Source organism: Bos grunniens, chromosome 13, assembly GCF_055505025.1.
Source record: "Bos grunniens cultivar Pamir isolate PY7600 chromosome 13, Bosgru_T2T1.0, whole genome shotgun sequence".
Lineage (NCBI taxonomy): Eukaryota > Metazoa > Chordata > Mammalia > Artiodactyla > Bovidae > Bos > Bos grunniens.
Genome location: NC_141177.1, coordinates 51,091,255 through 51,103,710, shown reverse-complemented (window position 1 = coordinate 51,103,710; position 12,456 = coordinate 51,091,255). Strand labels below are relative to the sequence as shown.

Sequence of the window (12,456 nt, the reverse complement as noted above, 5' to 3'; positions counted from 1 at the left end):
TCTGTATTAATTTTTTCTCCACTAGTTCTGTTTTATGCAAGGAGTTAGAATACAGGCCAATATTTATGGGTTTACTTACTTCTGTCAATTGTGTTTCATGTACTTGAAGCTCTGTTACTAGACGCATCCATATATAGGGCTGTTATGTCTTCATGATTGAACTGATAATTTTATCATGATGAATGATTCCTCTTTGTTGCTGCTGCTGCTAAGTCACTTCAGTCGTGTTTGACTCTGTGCGACCCCAGAGACGGCAGCCCACCAGGCTCCCCGGTCCCTGGGGTTCTCCAGGCAAGAACACTGGAGTGGGTTGCCATTTCTTTCTCCAATGCATGAAAGTGAAAAGTGAAAGTGAAGTCGCTCAGTCGTGTCCGACTCTTAGCGACCCCGTGGACTGCAGCCTACCAGGCTCCTCCATTCATGGGATTTTCCAGGCAAGAGTACTGGAGTGGGGTGCCTTTGCCTTCTCCATGATTCCTCTTTATGTTTAGTAAATTCCTTGTCTTGTAGTCTCCTTTGCCTGATGTCAATACAGTCACACCTGCTTTCCTGCTTACTATTTGCATAGAATATAGAAAGTAAGGGGTGGGGCTTTGATAGAGTATTTGAAGTGACGTAACAGAGAAATGTCTGATACAATCAGCAATGTCTGTGATTAATGTGTTAGCATCCATGTATCTCGTTTATCTAATTTCTATAAATCTTATTTATAACGAGATCTGTTGATTTGCTGTCTTTTTCGTACTCCCATCTTTGCTACAAAGGTTTCCTGAGATTTGTTCTTTATAATTATAATGGCTGCCCAAAGATACACATGTCCTAATCTTGGAAGCTTGTGAATATGTTATCTCACATGTCAAAAGAGACTATGCAGATGTGATTAAGGTTTAGAACCTGGAGATGGGGAGATTGCCCAGAGTTTCTCATAAAGATGGTGCACAAGTGCTCATTTCCATTTTGCACATTAATAACAATGATGATGAAAATGATACAATAGTTATAACTACATAAAAATATGTACAAGGATTCAAAACAGACTTGATGTTATTTGGCTTATAATGTGTAGATACTACACCAAAAATATGTAATTTTCAGAAAATTTTAGCTTCTTAAAATTTAAAAATAAAATTCCTGACAATTGTAATTATTAATTCATAGCCAAATCTTTTGTTGTTGTTGTTCAATCACTAAGTCATATCCAACTCTTAGTGACCCCAGGGACTGCAGCATGCCAGACTCCTCTGTCCTCCACCATATCCCAGAATTTGCTCAAGTTCATGTCCATTGAGTTGGTGATGCTATATAACCATCTCATCCCCTTCTCCTTCTGCTTTCAATCTTTCCCAACATCAGAGTCTTTTCCAATGAGTTGGCTCTTTGCAACAGGTGGCCAAAGTATTAGAGCTTAAGCATTAGTCCTTCCAACAAATATTCAGGGTTTATTTCCTATAGGATTGACTTGTTTGATCTCCTTGTAGTCCAAGGGACTCTTAAGAGTCTTCTTCAGCACCACAACTTGAAAGCATCAATTCTTCAGCACTTAGCCTTCTTTATGGTCCAACTCTCACATCCATTCATGACTACTAAAAATACCATAGCTTTGACTACACAGACCTTTGTTGGCTAAGTGATGTCTCTGCTTTTTAATATGCTGCCTAGGTTTGTCTTAGCTTTCCTTATAAGGACCAAGCACTTTCTAATTTCATGGTTTTAGTTACTATCCTCAGTGATTTTGGTACCCAAGAAAATAAAATTCGTCACTGTTTCCACCTTTCCCCCTCCCATTTGCCATGAAATGATGGGACCAAATGCCATGATCTTAATTTTCTGAATGTTTAAGTTTCAAGTCAGCTTCTTCATGGTCCTCTTTCTCCTTCATCAAGAAGTTCTTGAGTTCCTCTTCATTTTCCGCCATTAGAGTGGTATCATCTGTGCTATCTGAGGTTGTTAGACTAATTCAAATTAGCCAGGGTTGTTGTTGTTTAGTCGCTCAGTCGTGTCCGACTCTCTGTGACCCCATAAACTGCAGCACACCAGGCTTCCCTGTCTTTCACCATCTCTGGGAGCTTGCTCAAACTCATGTCCATTGAGTTGGTGAGGCCATCCAACCATTCCATCCTCTGTTGTCCTCGTCTCCTCCTGCCTTCAATCTTTCCCAGCATCAAGGTCTTTTCTAATGAATCAGCTCTTCTCATCAGGTGGCCAAAATATTGGAGCTTCAACTTCATCTTCAGTCCTTTCAATAAGTATTCAGGATTGATTTCCTAAATATTCCAGTGTTAGACATGGGTTAACTATCTTGCTTTTAAAAAATAAGGTTTACAGTTTAAAAAAAACATACATAACATTTTGTCTTAATTACCCTGGATTATCTGGGTGGTCCAGATCTAACCACCAGTTCTTAAAGGTGGAAAGCCTTCCCCAGTTGTGGTCAAAGAGATGTGATGAAAAAAGATTCAGAGAGATATGAGGTTGCTAAATTTGAGGCTGGAGGAAGGGGACCAGGAGCCAAGGAATGTAGGCAGCCTCTAGAAACTGGAAAAGCCAAGGAGACAGATTCTCCTCTGAAGAATCCAAAATAGTTAAGCAACAAGTTACTGAACCTCAGGTCTGGCTGCTCAAAAATCAATACCTGAGAGACAGTTGTTGGTAGAAAGGAAAATTGCTTTTAATCAGAATGCTGGTAATCTATGGAGATGGTGGACTCAGTACCCCCAAACACCATCTGCAAAGATTCTGCTTAGCCATGAAAGTTTTTAAAGGAAAAAGGAAGTCAACACAGTTAATCACTGAGTTGAGGGGGTCAGAGTCATCACCATCCCTCACTGCATACAGGCTTGTCGGCTTCTGGTGATCTTTCTTTAGATGCTATTGTGTTCACACAGTTTGTTCATGAGATTACTGAAGTGGGAACAAGGGAAGAGATCTGGTCATCTGTTCATTACTTATTCTTCTTTTCTATTTCTTTCATCTACAGAAAGCACCAAGGAGTTAGGCAAGGTATTGTGTGATCATAAGATCTGATAGGGGTGCTTGAGCTGGAAATGAGTAGAACACAGGGGCACGTGATTGAAAAGTTAGTTACAATATAGTTTTGCTAAATTGATGGGAAAGAAGGTTTCCTGCTGTGGGTGATTTCCACAAAGAACTGTTTACAAGTCTCCCCTGTCAGATATCATTCCATTTAGATGGGATTAGGGATGAAGGGCCATCTCCTATAACTGTTTTATGCTGAGTAAGGGCATCAAGGACTTAATGTGAAAGATGTTGGCATGGGTTTGAAGCACCTCTTTGCTGACAGTTTTAGGTGCCCATTTACATATATGAGCAGAACAAGCTGCAATTATTTTGATGCCCACAAAAATACAGATTGTTATGAGCAGTAGTGTTAATCCCATTCTCTTAAGGCCAGTTCTTGGAATACTGCTAACCATAGACTCATTTGTGCTCAAGATGGAGCAGCTTATATCACAGCTGCAGTCTGGTCATCATGCAGTTGGCGTTTCCCCTCTGGTGGCAGTTATAATACCTGTAAAACAACTCAGAAATGTATATTAGACACTGAATCTGTGACTTCGTTGTCCTAATCCTTAATTGCTTGAACCTGCTCTTTTGGGACGCAGGAAGGGCTGGGAGACATCAGCTTTTCTACAAACAAGAGACGAGAAACATGGAGGAGCCTTTTTACTTGGGGGAGGAGGGAGTGGAGACCACAGTAATCTGCTTGGTTCCAAACACATTGATTTTACTGGCGTATAGTTGCTTTACAAGGTCGTGTTAGTTTCTGTGTACAGCAAAGTGAATCAGCTACACATATACATATATTCCCTCTTTCATGGATTTTCTTCCCATTCAGGTCACCAGAGAGCATTGAGTAGAGTTCCCTGAGCTATATAGTAGGTTCTTATATATTATCTATTTTATGTGCTCTGTTGTGTCCAACCCAGAGATTGAACCCGAGTCTCCTGTGTCGTCTGCATTGGCAGGCAGATTCTTTACCACTGAGCGCCTGGGAAGCCCTGTTTTATACATAGTATCAATAGTGTGTAATTGTCAATCCCGATCTCTGAATTCACCTTGACCCCCTTTCCCCCTTGGCATCCATAAATTTGTTCTCTATATCTATGTCTCTATTTCTGCTGTTACAGAGCTGTAAGATAAATTTGTGTTTTAAATTTGTGTTTTAAACCAACAGGTTAGTGGTAATCTGTTGACAGTAGAAGTAGGAAGCTAATATATCCCTGTGCTGCTAACCTTGGTTTAGATGCTCTTGGGAACAAGAGGCAGCTGTGTAGGAGCTTCTCATTCTGTATGAGAACTGAAAATTCCTTCCATGAAAATTCCCAGAACTAAAAATTCAGGAAAACTTCTCATAGCTACCCTCTCTAAAATTAAAAAAATCTCTCAAACAGAAGGAAAAGACAAGCCCCAAAAGTATTTTTTTTCAGATTTGAATAAGAGAGAATTTATTTTTCAACAATATGATTTTTATTTAAAGAATGAGTTAATTCATTTTGAAGAGCATTAAGTAGGTTATGCCAGGGAGAGATTTATTTTGGATCTGAAACAAGTTGCAGACCTTTAGGCATTTCCTAAGGTTTTAAATCCTGTAAAACTGTTTCCATAGCAATAAGCTCATAGAAATCTCAAGGGGCTATCACGATGGAGATGTCCCTAGAATGGAGATAACTGGACAGCTGCCCAGGATCCAATATGTTAATAGCATCCAAGCTGATAGTGGAGGAGATATAACTCAGAGAAGGAGGTTCAGGAGAAGGATGTGCCTACCAAATTCATGCTAAAATGAAAGAAAACAAAACTCCTGTGCCCTCTCCCTGTATATCAAGGTGACTTTTTATTTATTTTATTTAGCTGTGATGGCTCTTAGTTGCAGTACCTGGGGTCTTCACTGAGTCATGTGTGCTCTCTGGCTGTGACATATGGGTTGTCTAGTTGTGGTGCTTGGGCTTAGTTGCTCCAAGGTTTATGGGAGCTTAGTTCCTCATCCAAGGATCAAACCCACATCCCCTGCATTGCAAAGTGGATTCTTAACCACTGGACCACCAGACAGGTCCCCATCATGTTGAGTTAATTGAGAATAAACCTTATTTCCAGTCCTCTCCCTCCACCAGTCTTTCTTACTACGTATATCTCTGAGTTGCTTCCTCTTCCACTCCACAGCTGTTTTTTTTGGTTTTGGGTTTTTTTTTTTTTCTTTCTTATCTTTTTTTAAAACTTCTTTTTTACTTACATAATAATGGGAGAGGAAACAGTAAGATTGTAGAGGAATCACTTAGAGCAATTGGCTTATCTACCCTCTTCTGGGAATTAACATCCTCCAAGTAATATCCCAGCCATCCTTTTGCCTGGAGCATTTTCCAATTACCAAATAATTTTCTTTGTTTGCAAAGCATGGTAAAGACTATTTTGAATTTGAACTTAAGAGCCTCTGTTTTGAAAATGTATCCAAACACAGAAAAATAAGCTCTACCTATGACACCCACTGAAAGAATAGGATTATTAGTAATCCAGAGGAAGAACATTCACTGGCTTCTCTACAGTTATTTTAGTTCAGTGAATAATAACAGCTTTGAGAGAGTGAATTGAGTAAAAAGAACATAAATTGGCTGACAAAACAGCTACCATCCTACCTAGGTTTTGCATCTTTTTAAAAATCAGGTGACCTGTGGCTCATCGGTAAAGAAGCTATCTGCATTGCATTGATCTGCATTGATCCCTGAGTCAGGAAGATCCCCTGGAGAAGGAAATGGCAACCCACTCCAGTATTCTTGCCTAGAAAATGCCATGGACAGAGCAGCCTGGTGGGCTACAGTCCATGGGGTCTATAAAGAGTTGGACATGACTTAGGGACTAAAAAAACAACAGTAATATTAAGCTCTTCCTACGCTTTGGGGTTGTTGATCCTATTCCCTGCTCCCCATTCTTTATCTTCCAATTTATTGCATTTAATTGAGTCTTCCTTTGTCAGGGGAATTTAAATAAATCCAGTGCAATTCAATCAGTAATCCATCACCACCAAGTTGGCACTAGTAGATGAGTCCTTTATCCAGAAAACTAGTAAGTTATTCTCACTTTGAAGTTTGCAATAGCCAGATGTAACGCCCTTTAAATAATATCCATCCATAAAAAACAGATATTTTGTTTGAAAAGACATAGAATTATCTTGATATGCACATTTGCTTTCAACAAATACTGTACTTGAAATCAATGAGTGTAACTGCCATCCTTTAAATCCATGACAAGCATTGAAAAGCCTTTTTAGGCAGCACAATGAATATAATTTAACATTCACAATGATTTCTTCACAAAGCAAGAAGTATGAATCATTCTTACCAACAGTTTTGAAAGATTTACATTCTCTTTCTGTAAAAATCAGTCAAACTCTACCCTTAGATATTTTCTACTGAGGAAATTATTAATAGACTAAACTTTGATGAATGCTGAGCTTTATAATTTTTAAAAAGTGACCACCAGAAATGTTTGTATTTTTTGCTCTGCATGTTTCTTTTCTTCTTGATAGTTTCTCAAACCATGTGTGCACACACAAACATATGTATCTTCTAAAGAAACCCATTTTTTTAAGAAAATGCTACAGCTGGCTGATGACTGTCTTTACTGAGCTGTATAATTCAGAGTTTATCTAACTCAACCGCTTTCCCTAACAAAAAAAAAATGGATAAGTGAATTTTTTAATGCAAGTTAAAAGCAGGTAACATCTTTGTGTCTCTGAATTATGTCTGACAGTGATAGGATATTTGTCTTATAACTCAGTTTTCAAAAGAGAAATTTTCACTTATCTTCTATTGCAAATGGCTTCTTGAATTCCCTTGGGATACCATTGAGAAGGTAGAAACCTATAATATTGTATTTGAATATTTAACAAATAAAATATCTAATGCTGAATTTTTCAAAATAACCTTTTAAGCTTCCTGTTTGGTGATCTCAGACACACTGAGAACTGTGGCTCTTGCTTTCTTGCTTGATAAGGAAAATTAAAACTACTGTATTCAGTTGTTTTACAAACATAGCTATTAATTTAAAAAAACCTAAAGGAAAGCTGAAAGCTGATGGCTGCAGATGGTGACTGCAGCCATGAAATTAAAAGATGCTTCCTCCATGGAAGAAAAGTTATGACCAACCTAGAAAGCATATTAAAAAGCAGAGACATTACTTTGCCAACAAAGGTCCTTCTAGTCAAAGCTATGGTTTTTCCAGTAGTCATGTATGGATGTGAGAGTTAGACAATAAAGAAAGCTGAGCACCAAAGCTCCATGCTTTTAACTGTGGTGTTGGAGAAGATTCTTGGGAGTCCCTTGGGCTGCAAGGAGATCAAACCAGTCCATCCTAAAGGAATCAGTCCTGACTATTCATTGGAAGGTCTGATGCTAAAGCTGAAACTCCAATACTTTGGCCACCTGATGCAAAGAACTGACTCAATGGAAAAGACCCTGATGCTGGAAATGATTAAAGGCAGGAGGAGAAGGGGATGACAGAGGATGAGATGGTTGGATGGCATCACTGACGCAATGGACATGAGTTTGAGTAAGCTCTGTGAGTTGGCGATGGACAGGGAGGCCTCCTGTGCTGCAGTCCATGGGGTCACAAAGAGTTGGACATGACTGAGTGACTGAACTGAACTGAAAGGATATCTGTGACAAAACTAGACAGTGTATTAAAAAGCAGAGACATCACTTTGCTGACAAAGGTCCGTATGGTCAAAGCTATAATTTTTCCAGTAGTCATGTGTGGATATGAGAGTTAAACCATAATGAAGAGCACCGAAGAATTGATGCTTTCAAATTGTGGTGATGGAGAAGAATCTTGAGAGTCCCTTAGATTTCAAGGAGATCAAACCAATCTTAAAGGAAACCAGTCTTAAAGGAAATCAACCCTGAATATTCATTGGAAGGACTGTTGCTAAAGCTGAAAACCCAGTACTTTGACCACCTTATGTGAAGCACTAACTGGTTGGAAAAGACACTGATGCTGGGGAAGATGGAAGGTAAAAGGAGAAGGTAGTGGCAGAGGATGAGATAGTTAGTTAGCATCACCAACTCAATGGACATGAATTTGAGCAAACTCCGGGAGCTAGTGGAGGACAGAAGAGTCTGATGTACTATAGTCCATGGGGTTGCAAAGAGTCGGACATGAGTTGGCAGCTGAACAACATCAACAAAAATTCAAAATAGTACTTGTGTCAGTGGGAACACATCTCCCAATTTCAGGATATTGTTTTGCCAACATAGTGATTTGTGTTATAGGTACTAATTCTATTCCCGTGGGCTCTGTCCTCATGGTCTCATCGAATCCTAATCACCTCCTAAAGGCCCCCCCTCCTTATGTCATCACATTCAGGGGTGATGACCTAGGTCTCCCACATTGTAGACAGACGCTTTACCATCTGAGCCAGGACTTCCCTGTAGCTCAAATGGTAAAGAATCTGCCTGCGATACAGGAGACCAGAGTTTGATCCCTGGGTTGGGAAGATTCTCTGGAGAAGGGAATGGCAGTCCACTCCAGTATTGAAAGTTGGTTAATGGCTTAGTGGCTAAAGAATCTGCCTGCAATGCAAGAGACAAAGGAAACCTGGGTTTGATCTCTGAGTTGGGAAGATCCCTTGGAGAAAGGAATGGCAACCCACTTCAATATTCTTGCCTGAGAAATACCATGGACAGAGGAGTCTGGCGGGCTAGAGTCCATGCAGTCGCAAAGAGTCAACAGGACTGAGCCCTGCTGTAGTACTGCAGTATAACACAGTACCTAGAATCATCTAAACATAACCCACAATTTAATGTTTCTCAATACAAAGTGAATGCAATGAATCTTTAGTATTTGATAATTATTCCTATTGTATATTTTCTTACTTGTGATAGTATTACAATGAATAAAGGAGATAGTGAAGGACAGGGAAGCCTGGTGTGCTGCAGTTCATGGAGTCACAAAGAATCAGACATGACTTAGTGACTCTGTAACAAAGAGCTAAAGAATTAAAGCAAAGTTTTTGAAACCTTGGAGTGAGTGAGTACATGTGTGTTTATTGTGGTAAACTATTAATAACAAAAAATGTACCATTTCTAGGTGTACAGTTCAGTAGCATTAAGTACACTCATTGTTGTGCAACAACTACCATCCATCTCCAGAACATTTTTTATCTTTTCAAACTGAAACTGTGTACTCATTAAACAATAATATACCTACCCTCAGCTCCTGGTAACCATCATTCTACTTTCTTCTCTATGAATTTAACTATTACAGGTACCTCACATTTGTAGCTGCTGCTGCTGCTGTTAAGTCACTTCAGTCGTGTCCCACTCTGTGCGAACCCATAGACAGCAGCCCACCAGGCTCCCCCGTCCCTGGGATTCTCCGGGCAAGAACACTGGAGCAGGTTGCCATTTCCTTCTCCAATGCATGAAAGTGAAGTCGCTCAGTCGTGTCCGACTTGTAGTGACCCCATGGACTGCAGCCCACCAGGCTCCTCTGTCCATGGGATTTTCCAGACAAGAGTATTGGAGTGGGTTGCCATTGCCTTCTCCCACATTTGTAGAATCATGCAGTATTTGTCCTTTTGTGACTGGCTTGTTTCACTTCACATAATAACTTGAGGGCTCATTCATGTCATAGTGTTTGTCAGAGCTTCCTTCCTTTTTAAGGCTGAATAATATTCTATTATATGTATATCAGATTTTGTTTATCCATTTATCTATCAGTGGATACTTGGCTTGCTTTCCTAAATTCTTAGTGAGAACTGAATAATATATTTGATCCTCAGGTGATTTTTTTAATTCACTAGAGCAATTTCCCTGGTGTTTTTATAAAGTTTGTGATAGTGAATGTGCAATGCAATCTTGCTTACTCATCAAGAATAACGTAGGTCGTTTACATTTCATCTAAATTTACTGAATGCATGAGATGATCACTGTTATAAAGAGTCAGCCTATGTATGTTGTCAACAGTCTGGAAGAAAAGCAAAAAGTTTATGTGATTGTGTCTGTGGTAGAACACTTATTAACACAAGTAAGTTGGCCAGCCAACACATGGGAGAAGAAAGACAGATAAAATTCAGTCCATCTCTTTCTTGGGGTGGCGAAGGCCAAACAGTTTTTCTGCTTTACCAGATTTTCAGCAAATTGTGATCTCATGGATGACAGGTTCAGAAAATTTTCTTGGAGACATAAAAAATTATACAGACTAAGTGGTTAGGTTTTATAAACACTGGATGAACTTTTGAGTGTCATTAACTGTAATAAATCTACCTACCTATTTAACAGGACTCCTACATGTCTCTTTGTTAATTATTTCTTAGACAACAGGTCACTGATAAATAATCATCAAATGACCCTTTAAAAGTCAAGAGAAAAACTAACTGAAAGTTAACGTTGTAAATATGTGGATGAGTGAATATTCTAAAGTTAATTTTTTTCTCATGTGTTTGACAACATATGACAGAACATAGAAACAACATCTGTGTACTCCAGTGGCTCTTCATAGCAGTGATGATCATTTGGAAAAAGAAAAAGAAAATCTAGGTGTTTCAGTGTTATGAGAATATGGAAAAGACTTGGGAAAAAATCTTCCTGTCATGAATATAAATGAAACACTTCTATATGGCACTATCTACTTTGTCCTTAGCCACCAAACAATTCAGTAACTCAAAATCAATTCAGTTCAGTCACTCAGTCATGTCTGACTCTTTGCGACCCCATGCAGCACGCCAGGCCTCCCTATCCATCGTCAACTCCCGGAGTTTATTCAAACTCATGTCCATTGAGTCAGTGATGCCATCCAGCCATCTCATCCTCTGTCATCCCCTTGTCCTCCTGCCTTCAGTCTTTCCCAGCATCAGGGTCTTTTCAAATGAGTCAGTTTTTCACATCAGGTGGCCAAAGTATTGGAGTTTCAGCTTCAGCATCAGTCCTTCCAATGAATATTCAGGATCGATTTCCTTTAGGATGGACTGGTTTGATCTCGTTGAAGTCCAAGGGACTCTCAAGAGTCTTCTCCAACACCAGAGTTCAAAAGCATTAATTCTTCAGCGTTCAGCTTTCTTTATAGTCCAACTCTCACACTCATACACAACTACTGGAAAAACCATAGCTTTGACTAGATGGACCTTTGTTTGCAAAGTAATGTCTCTGCTTTTTAATATGATTTCTAAGTTGGTCATAACTTTCCTTCCAAGGAGTAAGCGTCTTTTAATTTCATGGCTGCAGTCACCATCTGCAGTGATTTTGGAGCCCCCCAAAATAAAGTCGTTCACTGTTTCCATTGTTTCCCCATCTATTTGCCATGAAGTGATGGGACCAGATGCCATGATCTTCATTATCTGAATGTTGAGCTTTAAGCCAACTTTTTCAGTCTCCTCTTTCACTTTCATCAAGAGGCTCTTTAGTTCTTCTTTGCTTTCTGCTATAAGGGTGGTATCATCTGCATATCTGAGGTTATTGATATTTCTCCCAGCAATCTCAATTCCAGCTTGTGCTTCTTCCAGTCCAGCGTTTCTCATGATGTTCTCTGCATATAAGTTAAATAAGCAGGGTGACAATATACAGCCTTGATGTACTCCTTTCCCAATTTGGAACCAGTCTATTGTTCCATGTCCAGTTCTAACTGTTGCTTCCTGACCTGCATATAGATTTCTCAAGAGGCAGGTCAGGTGGTCTGGTATTCCCATCTCTTTCAGAATTTTCCAGAGTTTGTTGTGGTACACACAGTCAAAGGCTTTTCAAGCAACTCAAAATATGCTTCATTTTTTTCCTTACCCCCCTTGTTTTTACTCTGTCTACTTGTAGAAAACAGGAATGTTTAGGTGGAACAGGAGAAATATCATTAGATTCATAATCAATACCAAAAGATCCATAATCATTGTGATTTTTCTCCCAATAAGCCTATAGGCCAAGGTATGAGTGTTTCATTTATACCAGGCATAGATAATAAAAAAATTTTGTCTACATTTTCTACAATGGTGGCTATATCCATATGTCACTATATATGGCTATATCCATATGTCACATATATATCCATATGGAGTGCTTAAAATATAATGTTTTTAGTTAAAATGGATTTTGGATTTTGATTTTTAGGAATCCTAGGAAATGCTTTTTTTTTAATTAAAAAACATTGCTTTAGAGCAGTTACAAGTTCTTAGCAAAGTTGAGTAGAAAATAAAGAAAATTCCCACATGACATCTGACCCCCACACATATGTACCTTCCCCTACTATGAACGTCACATACCAGTTATGTTTGTGACAACTAATGAAACTACACTGATAAATCATTATCACCCAAAGTCCCTATTTACATGAGGGTTTACAATGTTTGCTGTTGTACATTCTATGGATTCTGACAGATGACATATATTCCTTCACTGTAGTATCATACAGAATAGTTTTGATGCCCTAAAAATCCTTGGTGTGTATCCTCGGTGATTCCTG

General features: G+C 39.1%; 1 protein-coding gene across 12 annotated transcripts in view; it reads left to right on the top strand.

Moving 5' to 3' along the window:
* Window positions 1-12,456, top strand: part of SLC39A12 (solute carrier family 39 member 12) — an 85,936-nt gene that overhangs the window by 64,604 nt on the left and 8,876 nt on the right. Inside the window, exon 14 of one of the 12 annotated variants that reach the window (XM_086334146.1) lies at window positions 9,277-10,544. The exons of the other annotated variants lie outside the window; for them this stretch is intronic. Within the exon in view, the coding sequence (XP_086190272.1) occupies window positions 9,277-9,312 (36 nt within the window). The 3' untranslated portion in view covers window positions 9,313-10,544. Of the gene's footprint in view, window positions 1-9,276; window positions 10,545-12,456 lie in introns of those variants that run through there. 12 annotated transcript variants of the gene reach the window in all.